The 15,161-nt window shown below is 37.2% G+C and overlaps 1 protein-coding gene across 4 annotated transcripts in view; it reads left to right on the top strand.

Annotated features, from left to right (window-relative positions):
* Positions 1-10,178, top strand: part of VPS41 (VPS41, HOPS complex subunit) — a 106,963-nt gene extending 96,785 nt beyond the window's left edge. For 3 of the 4 annotated variants that reach the window (XM_017820382.1, XM_017820392.1, XM_017820402.1), the window contains 4 exons: positions 5,770-5,869; positions 6,651-6,695; positions 8,152-8,231; positions 9,811-10,171. In XM_017820382.1, the coding sequence (XP_017675871.1) occupies positions 5,770-5,869; positions 6,651-6,695; positions 8,152-8,231; positions 9,811-9,891 (306 nt within the window). In that variant the 3' untranslated portion in view covers positions 9,892-10,171. Of the gene's footprint in view, positions 1-5,769; positions 5,870-6,650; positions 6,696-8,151; positions 8,232-9,810 lie in introns of all 4 variants that reach the window. The other variant, XM_017820372.1, reaches the window with a different exon arrangement.
* Positions 10,179-15,161: the final 4,983 nt, after the last annotated feature.

Below are 15,161 nucleotides of genomic sequence, written 5' to 3'. Positions count from 1 at the left end.
AGATGTGCTTTTAAAATCAAATTCATATCTGTTTTGCAGAATGTGTTGATGCCTATGCATTTAAAAAAATGGACTGCTCATTGGATTATGGGAGTTCTTATCCTAGCATAATTACACAGATATGTGCAGTTCCCTACACGATTGGTTCTGATGCATGCTTGTAAGAAGCATACCTTTCAGTGTTTCCTGAAAGTAGCAACAGAGCGTGTTGCATTGCATACTTTAAATCTCCCTGCTACAAAAGGAGTCCCAAACTTGAGTTCTCTGTGATGCCGCTCTGCATCTCTCCACTGAGAGACAGAAAGATATAGAGCAGTTTGAATGCCTCCATGGTGACTGTGTAGACTCCAAGAAAACATAACCCAGTAGGCAGCTGAAACTCGAGTTTTCTGAGCCTCAAACATTTGTTCTCCATCTGCTATTAGTCTTTTAACATTTCAAGCAAATAGGTGGCCTTTATGGTTACAGTAAGGTCACGATTGGTATTCTGTCAAACCAACTAAAGCCTATATCTTCCTTCAGGGCAGTGTTTAAGCCTTTCCAAGGCTTTTCATAATTTTATTTTTATATGAACTTTAGATTATGACTTTGGCCATTTTAAAGTAGCATTTTATATTTCTTCTTCTCCTGACACTTGTTATGTGCAAGGAACCTCCACAGACAAACGGATACATGTTTGCATATAATGCATGTTGTAACATTACTTCCAATTTTTAATTGACTTCATGAGATACTAATATCCTTCCAAAATGATACTAGCTAAATACCATGCTGCATTTCAACAGTTGCATGTTAATCTTCCTGCTGTCAGTACCACAATTGATCCTCCTGTTCCTTCATTCTCATTAAATCGAAATGTAATTTTTGTTCTGTCTGCAGGCAGACTGAGGAAGTGCTGTAAGCATAGTTGCAGTTTTACACATATACAGAATGCATTGTGTGGCTTCAGAAAAAACTGATATCATTTGGTCATATTTTGGGGAGGGAAGAGTAATTTTATCTTCAAATATCTTTTAACAAAATTATTTTTGGATTAAAATGTATTTAACCTTCAGAGTGATGTCTAAAATTATTTACTGTTAGCATTGAAATGATTCATGGATTTCAAATTAATTAATTTTGAAGTAGAGCTAAATTTTAGCTCTAGGGCTAAAATTTAGATTTCATAGGAATAATAGAAATTAGGTAAGTTTAATGTAATATGTGCTTGGCTTGCTTGTACAATAGAAAACCATATAGCCAAAAAAAGAGGCTATATTTCTTTAGAGAAATGTAAGCTATAGCTTAAAATAAAACTCCTTCTTAAGTGTTACTGGCAGTGTAAAGTGCACCGTTTATGAACAGATGGTGTATCTACATTGAAATTTAGAAATGTTATCACAGCTCTTGCACAGTGACAAAGTAGCCAATTGACAAGCTCAAATTTTACAGAAGGACTGTTTCTACATTCAGCACGTGCTTCAGGACATGGCTGGAACTTCAAGTAAATATCTAAGCAGCCTCTCATTGCTGAGGACAGTTCTGCCCTGGCTTCATTGTTATTGCTGCCTAGTTAGCTGTTTTAAAGTTAGTCTTTGGTGGTTTTGTATGGTGCCTGGTCATACCTCTGCATGATGTTGTGTAAGTTCATGGTGAGAAGTCCATGACCTTTATTCTGGCCTGACGTAACTCTTTCACTTGTAAAAACTTCCTGATTTGTAGCACGTAATATACCGTACATTTTGAACTCATACAGAAATAAAAATTTAATTGGCTAGAACTTTCTATAACTTCAGCTCTCTGGACCTCAAGCTCTGCATGGACTTAAGTTTTATTGTTCTCATTTTCAAAGGCAAAAAGAATCTCGTGCCAAGATCCACAAAGGAGGAGTGCAGGTGAAGTGAGAACCTGCTGCTTGACTTGCAAGTCACTGCCTAACACAAAAGCTGTGCTGGTCTTTTCATAGCGTTGGCTTCCCAAAAGATGTTACAGCTGTACCATTTTATTATTTAATTGTGGGCTCCTTTTGCAAGCCCTGATAAGATTGTTTTATGCTTATGTAAGTATGCAGATGCAAATTTCATATTATACTCCTCAATTTCCATAGCAGTAAACTTTACATTAGATGCGATTTGAAATATGGGTAGGAACTAAAAGCAGTGCCTTTGACAGACTTAGTCTTTTTGAAAACAATCCTTTAGATCCCAGCAAAACCAAGTAAATTGAGTGGCTGCAAAAGCATGCTGTATGTGACTTACAGTGTGCATTAGAGAATCCAACAAAGAAGTCTACTAATGTAATTTTTTATTGTAATTTTTTTTTTAATCTGAGCTCTTCCTTGAATAATTTTTATTAATATTGGCAGATTGCAGGCTGACTGCTTCACTTTAACAAATTACTGCCCACTAGACTAACCACTGCAACTGTTCTGTGTGCTACTCTAAGCTCACCTCAGCTCTAAAGCAATGTGGTTAACCTTTGAAATCTGATCACTAACAACCAACTAAGCATGGGACTAAGGCAGAATTAGATATTCCTTTGGGTAAAAATAAACATAGATCATGTGAGACTTTTTTCTTCGGCTACAACTTCAACTAAGTACTAACTAATTTGCCTTTTGCTCTGGCATTACAGCTCTGCTTTACAAGTAGGGATCTATTAAACTGCCTTATAATTCTTCCAGAATACCCATTTTTATTTTCCAACTTCAGGAAATGCAATTCTGCCATGAATTTTATTTGTCACCCTTTGTATGCTGTTCATTAGAGGAAAACTTCAAAAGATGTTGGTATTCTAGGACTCTCTTTCCCCTAGTTTTAAAATTCAAAAGCAATTTGTTTAGATGCTTTTAGATTTTGTGAATTAGCCATTTTACTCAAACATTGACTTACTAGTTTGCAGTTTGATTGAACCTACAGTAACTCTGATTCATCCATTCACAGAGTTCACATCTATCCTTTCATAATGGAGTTTATGAACTAGTAGAACCCAATGATAATCCGATGAATGCTGCTTGAAACAGCACCTGGAAAAATTGTTAGGTTGTGCTCCTGAACATGACTAAAATGCTGTTCAGACACCTTGGAGGCACTAGAGGGCAGGTGGCAGCTTGCATAGGGAACATCTACCTTTTGGATGTAAAGACTAAAAATAATGTGCTTTTAATTGTGATAGCGATGCCATTTGGAAGAATTTGGTTAAATGGCCTTGTGAAACTTGGACTTGTTCGAGTGCTAAGCTGAATCAAGCCGCAGATTTACTCCCAGAGCTTTGAGTATGCCCTTTCAAGTTAACTGCCTACAACAGTATTTTCCTTTAAAGATAATGTTAGGCATTTTTAAATCAAGACTGTTTTAATTAAATAGAAAGGTTTATGCCTTCTGGTTTTAATTATGCAGTAGTATCTTCCCTAATATAGCCAGAAAATGAACTATGATTCCTTTTTGCAATACATGTTTTGGTTTCAACAGTTTTTATTAATTTTGTGAAAGGCATTATTTCTGCACAAAACTTGTGCTGTCCTGCTTGTGTTCACAATGATGTGCTTTTAAAGGGTAAAAAACCAAATCTGAGTTCTGTTTCTACTTGGAAAGTGGTTTCATTACAGATTTATGCACAATGTCACTTTTAATTAGTTCAACATAATCTTAGGGTGCAGAGTTACATACTTCTCCCCCCTTTTAATGAAGTTTCTCTCTTGCCTCCAAATTCCCTCTCCTGCTTCCCTTTTCGTCACTCTTCAATAATCCACCCCATCTTTGAGGTCTTCAAAATTCTTTCTTTCTGCGGAAGTGTTGAGATTTATTACCTTGAGAATTGACATTTTACATTCTTCATTGTGACTTTTTCTTTTATATAATAACAGCTGCCTACTCTATTCCAATTCTAGCAAAATAAGGTCTGATAGTCATTGAATGTGGTATGGAAAAATCTTAGTGGTGTTTAAATAATTGGCGAAAGATAGTGCATGTGTCTTATATGTTTTATGAGGTATTTTTGTTACTTCTGGGTTTTAAGCCATCAAATAGTATTGAGGTTTTCCTGTGACCGAATGATGTCTATTGTTTCCCTCTTTATTTTGCTTTCTTTTTAATTAATATTTCCTGTTGGCATATTATATTTTAATTAGAAAATGCTAAGTCACAGTCCCATCTTCCCATTGTATCTTTGTTCTGCTCCTTTTATTTAACATAGTCAGAGCACCAAGGCTGTTAGAGTTCAGAAAGTGTTTGGACAACACTCTCAGGCACATGATTCTTGGGGCTGTCCTGTACAGGCCCAGGAGTTGGACTTCATGATTCTTGTGGGTCCCTTCCAGCTCGAGATATTCTATGATTCTATGCTTGCTTTTCTCCTTTTACTTAAACATGGGGTTTTTTCATCTGCCTATGCTGAGTGCAGTAGCAAAGGCTCGAGTATATAGCCAAGATACCCTCCAAGTTATTTACCTATCTTTGGGATGTAATGTGTTGATTGAGAATATTTTCAACGAGGCAAGCACTGTTTCTGAAAGATAGCCTCATTCAATTATCCTTGCAAAAAATTTCTAGTATTTTTTTCAAACCTAGCGACATTTTTCTGTATTTAAAACAAAATTTAACATTCTCTGTTGCCCTTGGATAAAATTGGAAGGGGAAAGACATAGTCAGCTAGTCCCTGAAATTATCGACAGATAAAAGTTACTAATTTTCTAAGTGTTTGTCTTGTAGAGCTGCATTCAGTTGCTGGTGCTCTGAAATGTTTTATAGCTCAATGTCTCTAATACTGGAAAATGTTATTCACCCACTGATATGCCCAATTTGAAATGCTTAAAGTGACACTCAATTTTATTTTTTTTTAATGTATGTCATATTTGCAGTCTTATCTGCATATCATTCTTGGCAGTGTGTCTTTATTACTTCACAATGGGTATGTGAAAAGATAGGCTTTTAGACATTGTCCACTTGGCTGTAAATTCTATTATTGTATTTCTTCTTAGGTTTTTGTGTTAGCTGTATCTTGCACTCTCTTAGAATGCTCAGTGTCTCCTGTAACGCAAATGATCAGGAGAAAGGAATGGACATTGCCTCTCTGTATCACTTTTTTGGTAGCATTGTTCACCTTGGAATTGGCTGTGAGTCTCTTTGGAAAGCACTTTTTAGTGGAATAATAAGCTCTGTATAATTTTTATGCCCTTGAATTCTCTATGTTTCACGACAGTGTCAGGCAACAACATGTCAATCTGATGAAATCTGATGAAAAATACCAAATAAGTTGAAAGGGAGCTGTGAGTTTTGCTTAAGAGGAATTAACTCTGGATCTTTGGTTAGCTATATAGACATTTAATATTGCTACACCTCAGCAGGAAATGTATTTGAACAAAATACATTTTAAAGTGCTGTGTTTATGAAGGTTTTATGATTATTAAATGTCTTTTCTGAAGAAGACAGGAGAGATATGGGTAGAAGTTTTGAAACGGTTTGGAAAACGATTCTGAAGGGCACTGTAAAAATTCCTCCCCATCATCTCATAGGAGGAAGATCATAATTTATGATAATAGTATATTTGTAAAGGATTTCATTTCTTGAGGTTCATTTTTGGTTTTGAGGCATTTTTTTTATATTGTCGGGTTTTCAGTTAGGTAGAGGTGATGTTAACAAGAGGTTCCTCCTTTCCCTCCTTTACCCTTGAAAAAACTTAAAAATTCCCTGTACTCTCTTTGGCAGCGCAAACACAGTGGAGACTTGTCAAGATAGTTGATGTGCCCATCTATTCAACAACTGCTGTGTTTTGTGTTCTTTGCACCAACAGATCTTGCTGCGAGAAGGTTGCAAAAAGATACTTGTTGCCGATTCTCTTTCTTTATTGAAGAAAATGCATCGAACTCAGATGAAGGGTGTTCTAGTAGATGGTAGGTACAGAGGAAATTTTTCAAGATTTTGAAGGCTTTTGCTTGGTTTATACACTACTTGACGGTCTGCTTTGGAAGTTGCCCAAAAGCCTGAGTATTGTACCTTATCTGTAGAGTGTAGTAGGATACTGGCTGCTTTCCCCCTTTGCAAAGGAACTACTTGTATGTCAAAATCTACAAGACCAAGCATGCAACTTTTTCTCTTGGTCAATCTCTGCATAGCCAGCAATGTATTGTGTCCTGCAGTTTGTAAAGGTGAAAAATGCTATTTAGTGCTAACACGGATAGTCATATGCCACCAAGCAAAAGCCATGAGATGGTTGTCAGAAACAATGGAGAATATTTTGCAAGATGCTAATGATGCATATCAGCAGTGCTGTAATTCACACCAGCTGCGTTTTAATAGCAAGAGACAGAAGCTGACAGGACAGAAGATCAGAGCTTCTGCTACAAAATGCTGCAGCGTTAACAGCCACTCATCCAATGCTCCTTCTTGTCAGTTTGCCTTTTGCCTCTACAGTGCTGCTCCTAAACAGACTAGCTCCTGCGGTTCTACCATCATCAGAATCAGAAGATCTGAATATTTCTCATGCTGTTATTAGAAATGCTACTTCAGTAGCTCTTCAATTTTTAATAGATTCTGTTAGGCATCTTAAGTAAATGCTTTAAGACTAAGCTCCATATCTGTGACAGCAGTATGTTCATGCCTGCTTTATAAAAAAGTAAGCATGGAGTTTGTTAACAAAGCTGTTCTAAGTTTTTGTTTGTTTTTTTTTCCCAGAGGAGAATATCTGTGAATCATGTCTGTCTCCAATACTTCCTTCAGGTAGGATGCTTTTCTAGAAAACAAAGAGGTTGTCAAATTTTTTTATTATTATTGTAAGAGGAATTATTGTTTGCTTTTATTCATAAAAATGTGTGGTAGTCTTCCTTGGTGATCGCTGTATAAATTTCAATCTCCTATGCAAGGCTTACTTTTGAATTCTGACAGGGGAACAGAGTCTAAATGAAGGTCTTTTGTTGTAGTAAACTCAGTATTCTTTCTTATTCAACTTTGACTTCCTTATTTCTGTTTTGAATACATGGAATTCAAGGCAGCTTTTAATTCCATCAACATACGTCTTCTCAAAGATTATTAAACCACAAAACTAACTGCTACTACCAAATCTTGTCCACTTCTGTTGAACAATTTAGACTGAACTTGTAGATCATAAAGTTTTATGGATTATACTTTTTTTCTGAGTGGTGGAATGTTCTTGGCTTCAGTCACTACTGCCATATTTGAAACAACTTTATAACAGGCTGTAGTTTTAAAACATCTTCTAAAGTTAATTTTGAAACTCGAAATTCAGGATGTTCTTTTGGAGATGTACATTCTGCAAGGCAACTATAGTTCAAAAATATCAATATAGTTATTGAGCATCTTAAGAAGAAGTAATTTTACTAGGAGTGTATCTGTCATGGCATCTTCAAGCAAGAATATGAGATGAAGCATATGTATGGACGTTTGGGTTTTTTTGTTTGTTTGCTAAATGTTGATAGCCAAATTAAATCATTTATAGTTTTTTAATCTGTTTTCTACCATTTTTCACTTAAATAAATAAATAAATAAACTATACTATGATCACGTGCACCCACATACAGACCAGGAAAATCTGGCAGAGCTGATTGTGCTAGTGCCTTGAGGTATGTGTTGAGGAAATGGGAGCCAAAGAGTAGAAAGTAGATGATGCTCATGGGTGAGGTGCTTATTCTTTGGATATGTGGATATTGTATGTAGGGTTCTAATTTGGCTAAATATTCATGTCGGAATCAAAACCCACATCATGCACTTAGGCAGCTTCTTGTCAAATTTCAAGATCATGATGTGCCACGTAGGCACTAGAACTGCTCAGTGTTCTGGTTCTCATCGCACTACTGCAAGAATTTTTCTGCTAACTTCTCTTCAAAGAAGCTGAATTATTTGGTGCTAGTTTACTATCCTCTCTCCCCAAATTTAGCATGTAGCATATATTGTACTGACATGAAAAATTCATGGTGAAAAAGTATACAGCATTTAAGCCACAGAATACAATTGTTTTGTAACTCCATCACTGGGACACTTACCTGAAATCATCACTCTCCATGGTTTCTGTAAGTAAGCCCAAATAATTTGGAAGTTAATTTGAGAAATGTTACTTGAAGTTTCTCTATGTATAATAGAATGTGGGCATATAGTGCTGTAGCCACTGAATTGTTTGTTTCATTGCCCTTTGAAATGAATTTATGTTTCTCTTTCCCAGATGCATCCAAATCCTTCAACGTGGTAGTGTTCCACTGCAGACATATGTTTCACAAAGAGTGCCTACCCGTATCTAACACAGTAAGGAACTAGCTTAATCTCTCTGACACCTTTGCCAAAGATAAAATGACACCTTTCCTTATGTCAACTGTGGAGAAGAAGTGGCTGTATCAGGAATTATATGATTACACTAATAACTTGTGATGATACCACATAGTAGTATGTGACTAAGGAAAGGGGGTTTAGGGACACTGCAACTAAAGTTCATCCAATATAGAAAGAAATCACTGCTGTTTGAGCAGTATTTTATTATTTTCTGCAATCTGAATATGTAATGCAGCTCTGAGACATACAGGGAATACAACCTGTCTAATTTTTTTAATTAATTCTTTTCCATTGCATCTTTCCCTTTAATTCAACATACTTAAAGGCAAGAATAAAGGTATTTTCTCAAGTGAACAATATTAAATGATTCTGATCCAGAGGACAAAAATCACTCAGAGTGAATATTTAAATATCTTTGTAATGATCTTTGTGGTCAGAACATGTTTTTCTTTATAAGTCTTTTTTTTTCTTCTTTCATTAACACAAACCAAAAAAGTAACTTCTATCACAACAGAACATGACCGGTTTTGACTTTAGGAAGGAAAGTGTTAGAATGGTAACAAAATTGCATAGAAAGCTAAATTTAAACTTTTCTGATTCTGTATCTGTCTCTGAAAAGTAACATCTAATGAAAAATAACTTCATTGAATCACTTAATCTGGAAGGAACCAAAGTGCTTGTAGCCATATGGTACAGCATGAATACTTAATATGTCATGAAAATCCTAATGTATTAGAACATTTGCATGAGAAAGCCCAACAACTAGTAAATATTTATTCAAACAGTATTTACCACTGATTTTATGGTGAGAAATAATCTAAAATTTATCTAGCATTCTCAATTTTCTGGGACAGGTGACTTGTTAGAATTTTTAAATGTAATGTGGATGTTACACGATATATATTCACAGTGTGTATGAATACACAGGTATTACGCATATGACTAAGCCAAATTTTCCCCTGCTATAGTATTTATTTCCTGGTCTTAGGTGATCACTTGTGTTACTGATATTTGGTTATTGGTGATATACTGAAAGAAAAGTAATGTCTGCACAAAACAGCACACAGAGCAAAACACAGAGTAACAATAAGCACATATTTGATATCAAATTACATTTTTTGGGCCCTGTTCTCAGTTGTTGGAAATCTGTGGAATGCTATCCAAAGGCAGTGCTGTAACTAAGGCATCCAGTGGTCATTGGAGCCGACCAAGTGACTTACTCGCTTCTTTATCTATGAAGATAATCAGTGATGCTTTTGACTATGCACTTTTTTATTTTTGATGTGAAGGAAGTTTGACCTTTCTCTCCTGGTGGGTGTTGGTAGTGTTCTTGGAGTGAGTGGTGAGTTGTACTGCCCTCTAACTTCAGAACAGGCTGCCTTACAATGTTCATCTGTATTGTCTTCCCTCACCTATCCTTGACTATGTTCATAGGGAACAGCCTGACTGTGAGCAGTAATGTTGAGAAGGGCATTAGCATTTTTCATTCATCTTCAAATGTTCTTACATGGCTACATTTCCCTAAGAGATTCTTGCTTTCTTTTTTGATTTTTAGGTATCTCCTGTCCAGTTCTGCAACATATGCAGTGCCAAACACCGAGGCCCTGGAAGTGCAATCCTGGAGATGAAGAAATAGCAGTCCCCTTCATCATGTCAGTCTGTGACACAAAATCTGTTAGGACCATGCAGAGCCACTGTATTTTTCTGTTAGACATCATTTCTGTATATAATTTTGATTGTGACTAAAAATTGGTTTCTGTAATTTATCCAGTTTATTGAGCATTTCTGGGAAAGAGAAAATGTAAAAATCTTTCCCTAGTAAGTCTTTGTAATGCAGTTCATATGTTATGGTTCCTTTGCTCAGCTTGTTACTTTACTCTGAACAGAAAACAAAAAGAAATAAAATTGGAAGGAAAGAAAACAGTTTGGATATTTGTGTTTGCTATCAGTTAATGGACTTTACACTTTGGAGCCACATCACGCTCGTGGTTAGATATTGTAAAGAAAGATGTATTGCCATGAGTTCAGCTCACCAAACTCCTTAGTCCTGATTTAGTCTGCTAGTGACCTATTTACCTTAAGACCCCTAGGAGTCTGACTGCTTTCAGTGGAAGCTGTCTGTGTGCTGACTCCTACCTTCTTCACTTAACAAACTTGTTAACTGTTAATTCCACACATTGGCAATTTACCTTGGTTGCATGTTCATAGTTTGTTATAAACTGGTGAATTTCTCAACTGATCTTCACAATACAATAGTTTAAAGTGGACTTTTCTCATTGTGAGAAACAGTCTCAAGGTTGAGTAATTTTCCAATTAGAACTTATTATATGATAAAAGCAAACAGCACTGGGTGAACAGGTGGAGTTTTAGCAACTCCGAAAGCCTGTCACATTGAAAGCAGGCATAGGTTCGACATTTATTTCAACTACTTCATGCATATTCATTATACACAAGCATAAACATTATACATCGTTATGTCAGGAATTCAACAGATGTTTTCTTAGACTAATCTGTTATCTACAAAAAGTCGTAAATTCTCATAGCTTCGATAAGAAAGTGTTAACTAAACAGAGTTTCCACCCTAACTCATGTACAAGGTAAAAGGGAGGTAATTTGTTTTATGTCTTTATAGGGGCCCAATTAAGTTTTATGATTTGTTTTTCTTCTCCAGGTTATACTGACCTTACTTGTTTTCTTTTTAATTGGAATGTTTTTGCACGAATCATTCTTTTCATTTATTACATCATGTTCAACTCATCCAGAAACTTTATTTTTATATGTCAGCAGTAAGTCTTTACACTTATTCTGTAAGTATGATTGAAGTGTATGATTTCATTTAAGTACAGAGGGGAAAAAACTATATATGACCTTTCAAAGATAAGATCTCTAGGAGTTTCTTTTGGCCTTAGCAATTTTGCAGCTAAGTTAAATATTTCAATTGAATATTAACAAAACCATATTTTTAATTTCAACAGTGTTCTGTTTTGTTGATCTTTCAGAATGTCTTCACAGTAATGTAATTTGTTTATAATATTTGATGATTAAATTCAATATAAGCATCTTTTCACTAAGAAAAGTAATTTTCCAGAATTCCTAAGATATTTTTCTGCTTTTTAATAACTTGATTTTGAAAGTAAAAATACAGTGTTTTACCATCAAATTGTAAGGTTTAAACAAGTAGTTAACATAGTAAGTTCTGAAACAATGGTATAGTGATACTGCAGTCTGTCTGTAAAACTGGAAAATACAATGCATCTAGGTTCTTCTGTACCTTACTCCCATGTAGGTACACCTTAAAATAATTTCTATTTTGGAAACTTGGATTTCTAATTTATGTAAATTCATGATCCTCTGGGCAGTTGGCTGAGCTGGTCTAGCAATCTGAAGTATGATTTTTGCTGTCCAGTGTGCAAATCTGTAGAATAAAATTTTATGTGTTTAGCAATTCTAGGATTTAGTCTGCATAGTTACACAGACAAAATTATCGTTAAAGGAGAGATATCTCAAAAACATAGTAATCATATTCTGTTGTGATAATACAGACAGCTGAGAAAAAAATAAAATATGGTGCAAATTATTTGTGGACATGGAGTAGGTGGAATAACAGAAGGATGGGAGGTTTGTAGTGCAGAGCATAGTCTGTGTATGTCAAGCTGCACCCTTAAGAATTAGTGCCTGGCTTTGTAGCAGTTCATTATCAGCAGCTGATACACATTCTCAGGTATATTGTTCATTTATGCATTCTTTAGTACACTGATCAGGAAAGCTGCCTTGATTCCTAGTAAGCAAAATGTTCCAGTGAGCTCAAGGGTTGTTGCACCATGATATTTGAGTTGTTGCATGCCATGACTGTAGACAAGTTTTAAAAATTTTGAAAACCCTGTTCTTCAGTAGCTGTAAGCAGCTTTTCTGTATTATACCCTGTCATGGTTTAAGATCCCCAAAAATCTAACTCCCTAGTTCTAGCCCCCTGTCACATCTCAATCCAATGTGAGATGGGTTTTTTCCAGACAAAACACACCAGACTCCAAATAGGGGAAAGGGAATATATTACAATGACTGTACAAATAAACTTTATAATACATTATACACACGATCACAACTATCTCTACCATGGCATATAGTATTTACAATGGATCAGATCTCTTCTCCCCTCCAAATAAAAGTCCTGGAGGGAAGAAGGACAGATCCCTTCCAGTCTCAAAGCAGGAGTATCTTCTAAGGCAGCAGGTCCTTCTCATCTGTCTTCCATGCAGCAGTTGCAACTAGGTTGTTGTAGCTGGATCTCTTTTCAGTACACACAAGGGGGTCTCCAAGCCCCTCGGCTCTCCTTCGGTCCAAGCGAAGGCCTCACCTGTGGACTGCCAGCAGGGACAAGACTCGCGTCACCACAGGTATATCACGAAATGCAGGGGCATCTTCGTGAAAGTCCCTTCCTCAGGGGTTCACCCCTGAGTCAGAACATCTTGGGCAGCATTCAGTTGCAAGCCTTTGCCTCAAGAGTTCTACCAGAGCTCCTGTGCTCCGTCTCAGGCTGCCAGGCTTGTCAGCAGCAGTGGGGGGGCCAAGGTCAACTCCCCCCGCATTCCTTCTCCGTCCAGCTTCGGAGCTGGAAGTCTTTTGAGCTTCTTAGCTCCTCTCTCTGGTACTGCTGTACTCCAAGGCTCCTCTCAAATAGGAGTCCATCTACTCCTCCTTTCTCGGAGGTCTCAAAGGAGTTTGGGGAGGGGTCTGGTTCAGTTCTTACCCCAAACTCTGTCTCTCAGCTGCTGGCTCTCTTTCTTCGGACAACACTGTGTCTCTCCTGCTTGCCTGTAATGCCTCTGCCGCATCTTATCTCTTCTGGCTCTGTGCCACTGTTTCTCCGGTCAGTGCAGTTCTGCTGCTGCCGCTCACAGTGAAGAAACATCTCCAGGTTCAGCTACAGACACTTAGTCCAGCTTAACACTGTTCCAAGTCTCTGCAGCCCCCCCAGCCAGGGCCGGGGGGGGGGCCAGAGCCCTCAAAGGGGCTCCGAGCCCCTTCCTCGTGGCTCTACAACATGGCTACCTTCCCTACAACAACCAAACTACAACTCGTCTCTTCCGTTTGCTTGTGGTATGTTTACATTTTGCAGGAGCGCCCATTGGACAGAACTTCAAAACTTCCAGGGGTTACCACCCCTTGGGGGTTACCACTTTCTTAGCTTCAGGGGGAAAACTTAGTTCAAACCACGACATACCCTAAGAATGCCATAAGCTGTCAGCTTACAGGAGGAAAAAGTCAAATTACTCCTATACATTTATGTCACAAAGTGTTCTGTAGTTTAGAGTTATATGATAATTTCAAGTAGGTATATTTTTTACTTCAGCTTGGCCTTAAATTCCCTAAAGCATTTGAGTGTTCTGTGACTCAATTTGCTAGTCTTCCATCACCAGCAATCATATTGCATTGTACCCTGGCATATTCTTTACATTATGCAAGTAATTTTAAATCACTGTATGAAAATCTAATCAAAATCTTCTCTAAATCCAAAGCTTCTTTCATTTGGGCTTCAGGGACTACCCCTTTTCATGTTCCTGAATTCTAAATCTGCTCATTAAGATTCAGCACGAAGTGTACAGACCTGACTTTGATTCACTTTTCCTCCTAAGAAGCCTTCACATCACAGAAAATGTCTGAGGTTAGGGTCTAAAATATTCAGCTACCCAAGAGCTTTTCTTCTGGAGAAGAGTTCTGCCTAAGAAGTAGCCTTAAAGTTGCAGAGGCCTTCAGAAAAGTACAGAGTAACACTTACCCAGTTTTGCCAGTGCTTATTTAAAATGTCAATCCATTTATCAAAGTTCTTGTACTTCTAAGGTAAACTTAAAATAAATACTATTTTTTCTCTAATACATCCAGTTCTGTGTGAGTTCTTGACCAATAAAGCTAACTGAAAGGATTTGTGGTGGATGAAGTAAGCACACATTGGTCTGTTGTATCAAAAGAGACAAAACTTTTGACTAAAATGAGTCCTTGGATGATTTTTTCTCATCTATCTTTGTTTTATTATTTTGAACCCACAACACTGTATGATATGCTTGGTGACAATGTTGGGCTACACCGAAGATTTTGTGGGCCCAAAAGACTGCTTGAGGTGCTTGGTGAGCATGAGGCTATTTAGTCCTGCTGAGAGCTCAGTTAAAGTGACAGCATCAGGATATAAGTTGACTTCTGCAAAAAGTGGGACTGGGAGGGACCTGCCAGAAGTAAACCTCTAGCCAGCAGTTTGTGTAGCAAATAGGAGGTGTCTGTTGGTCTTGTAATAAATGAATTATTTATTGGGTGATTTTTTTGTGGCTGACAAACAATGCCTGAAAAGGACTGGGACAGGCAGATCTTTTGGGTCTCCTTGAAGTTAAGAAATGTATGATTGGCTTTTGCTATCTCCTGCTACAGCTGAATCTCATGTGTTTACTGGCTGGTAGCTGTGTCTCTGTGGGCTTCAGGCAGCTGCTCTACCAGATCAGCGATGATGAGCTGTGTGTGATGCTTGGGCAAGAGTCTGCTGCCTACCATTACATGATTCAGTGTAACATAATTCGGTTAATACTTCAAGGAGCTGTTCTATATACAAAGATAAATCCTCTTTCTACAGCTGCACTGGCCTGCAGGAAACCTGCAGGTTTGGGTATTGTGTGTTGGAACACAAGTGAGTTCAGTATCTGGCACTAATTTTGTGTTACAGAGCAAGAGCAAAAACAAAATGAGTTGCTTTCCCAGTTTTGGATCCACATCATATTCCTATTTGAAATAAGTGTTTTTGTGGACAGTTACTGCCAAGGGTTTGACAGCAGATTTGTCAAGCACTACTGTAAAGCAACTAACAAGAAATACCCAGTGTCTGCTCTGTTTTGTAATATGTTTTTAGCAGGAGACTGTGCTGCA

Source organism: Lepidothrix coronata, unplaced genomic scaffold, assembly GCF_001604755.1.
Source record: "Lepidothrix coronata isolate B3197 unplaced genomic scaffold, Lepidothrix_coronata-1.0 Scaffold3, whole genome shotgun sequence".
NCBI lineage: Eukaryota > Metazoa > Chordata > Aves > Passeriformes > Pipridae > Lepidothrix > Lepidothrix coronata.
This window is presented reverse-complemented; position numbering and strand designations above follow the sequence as displayed.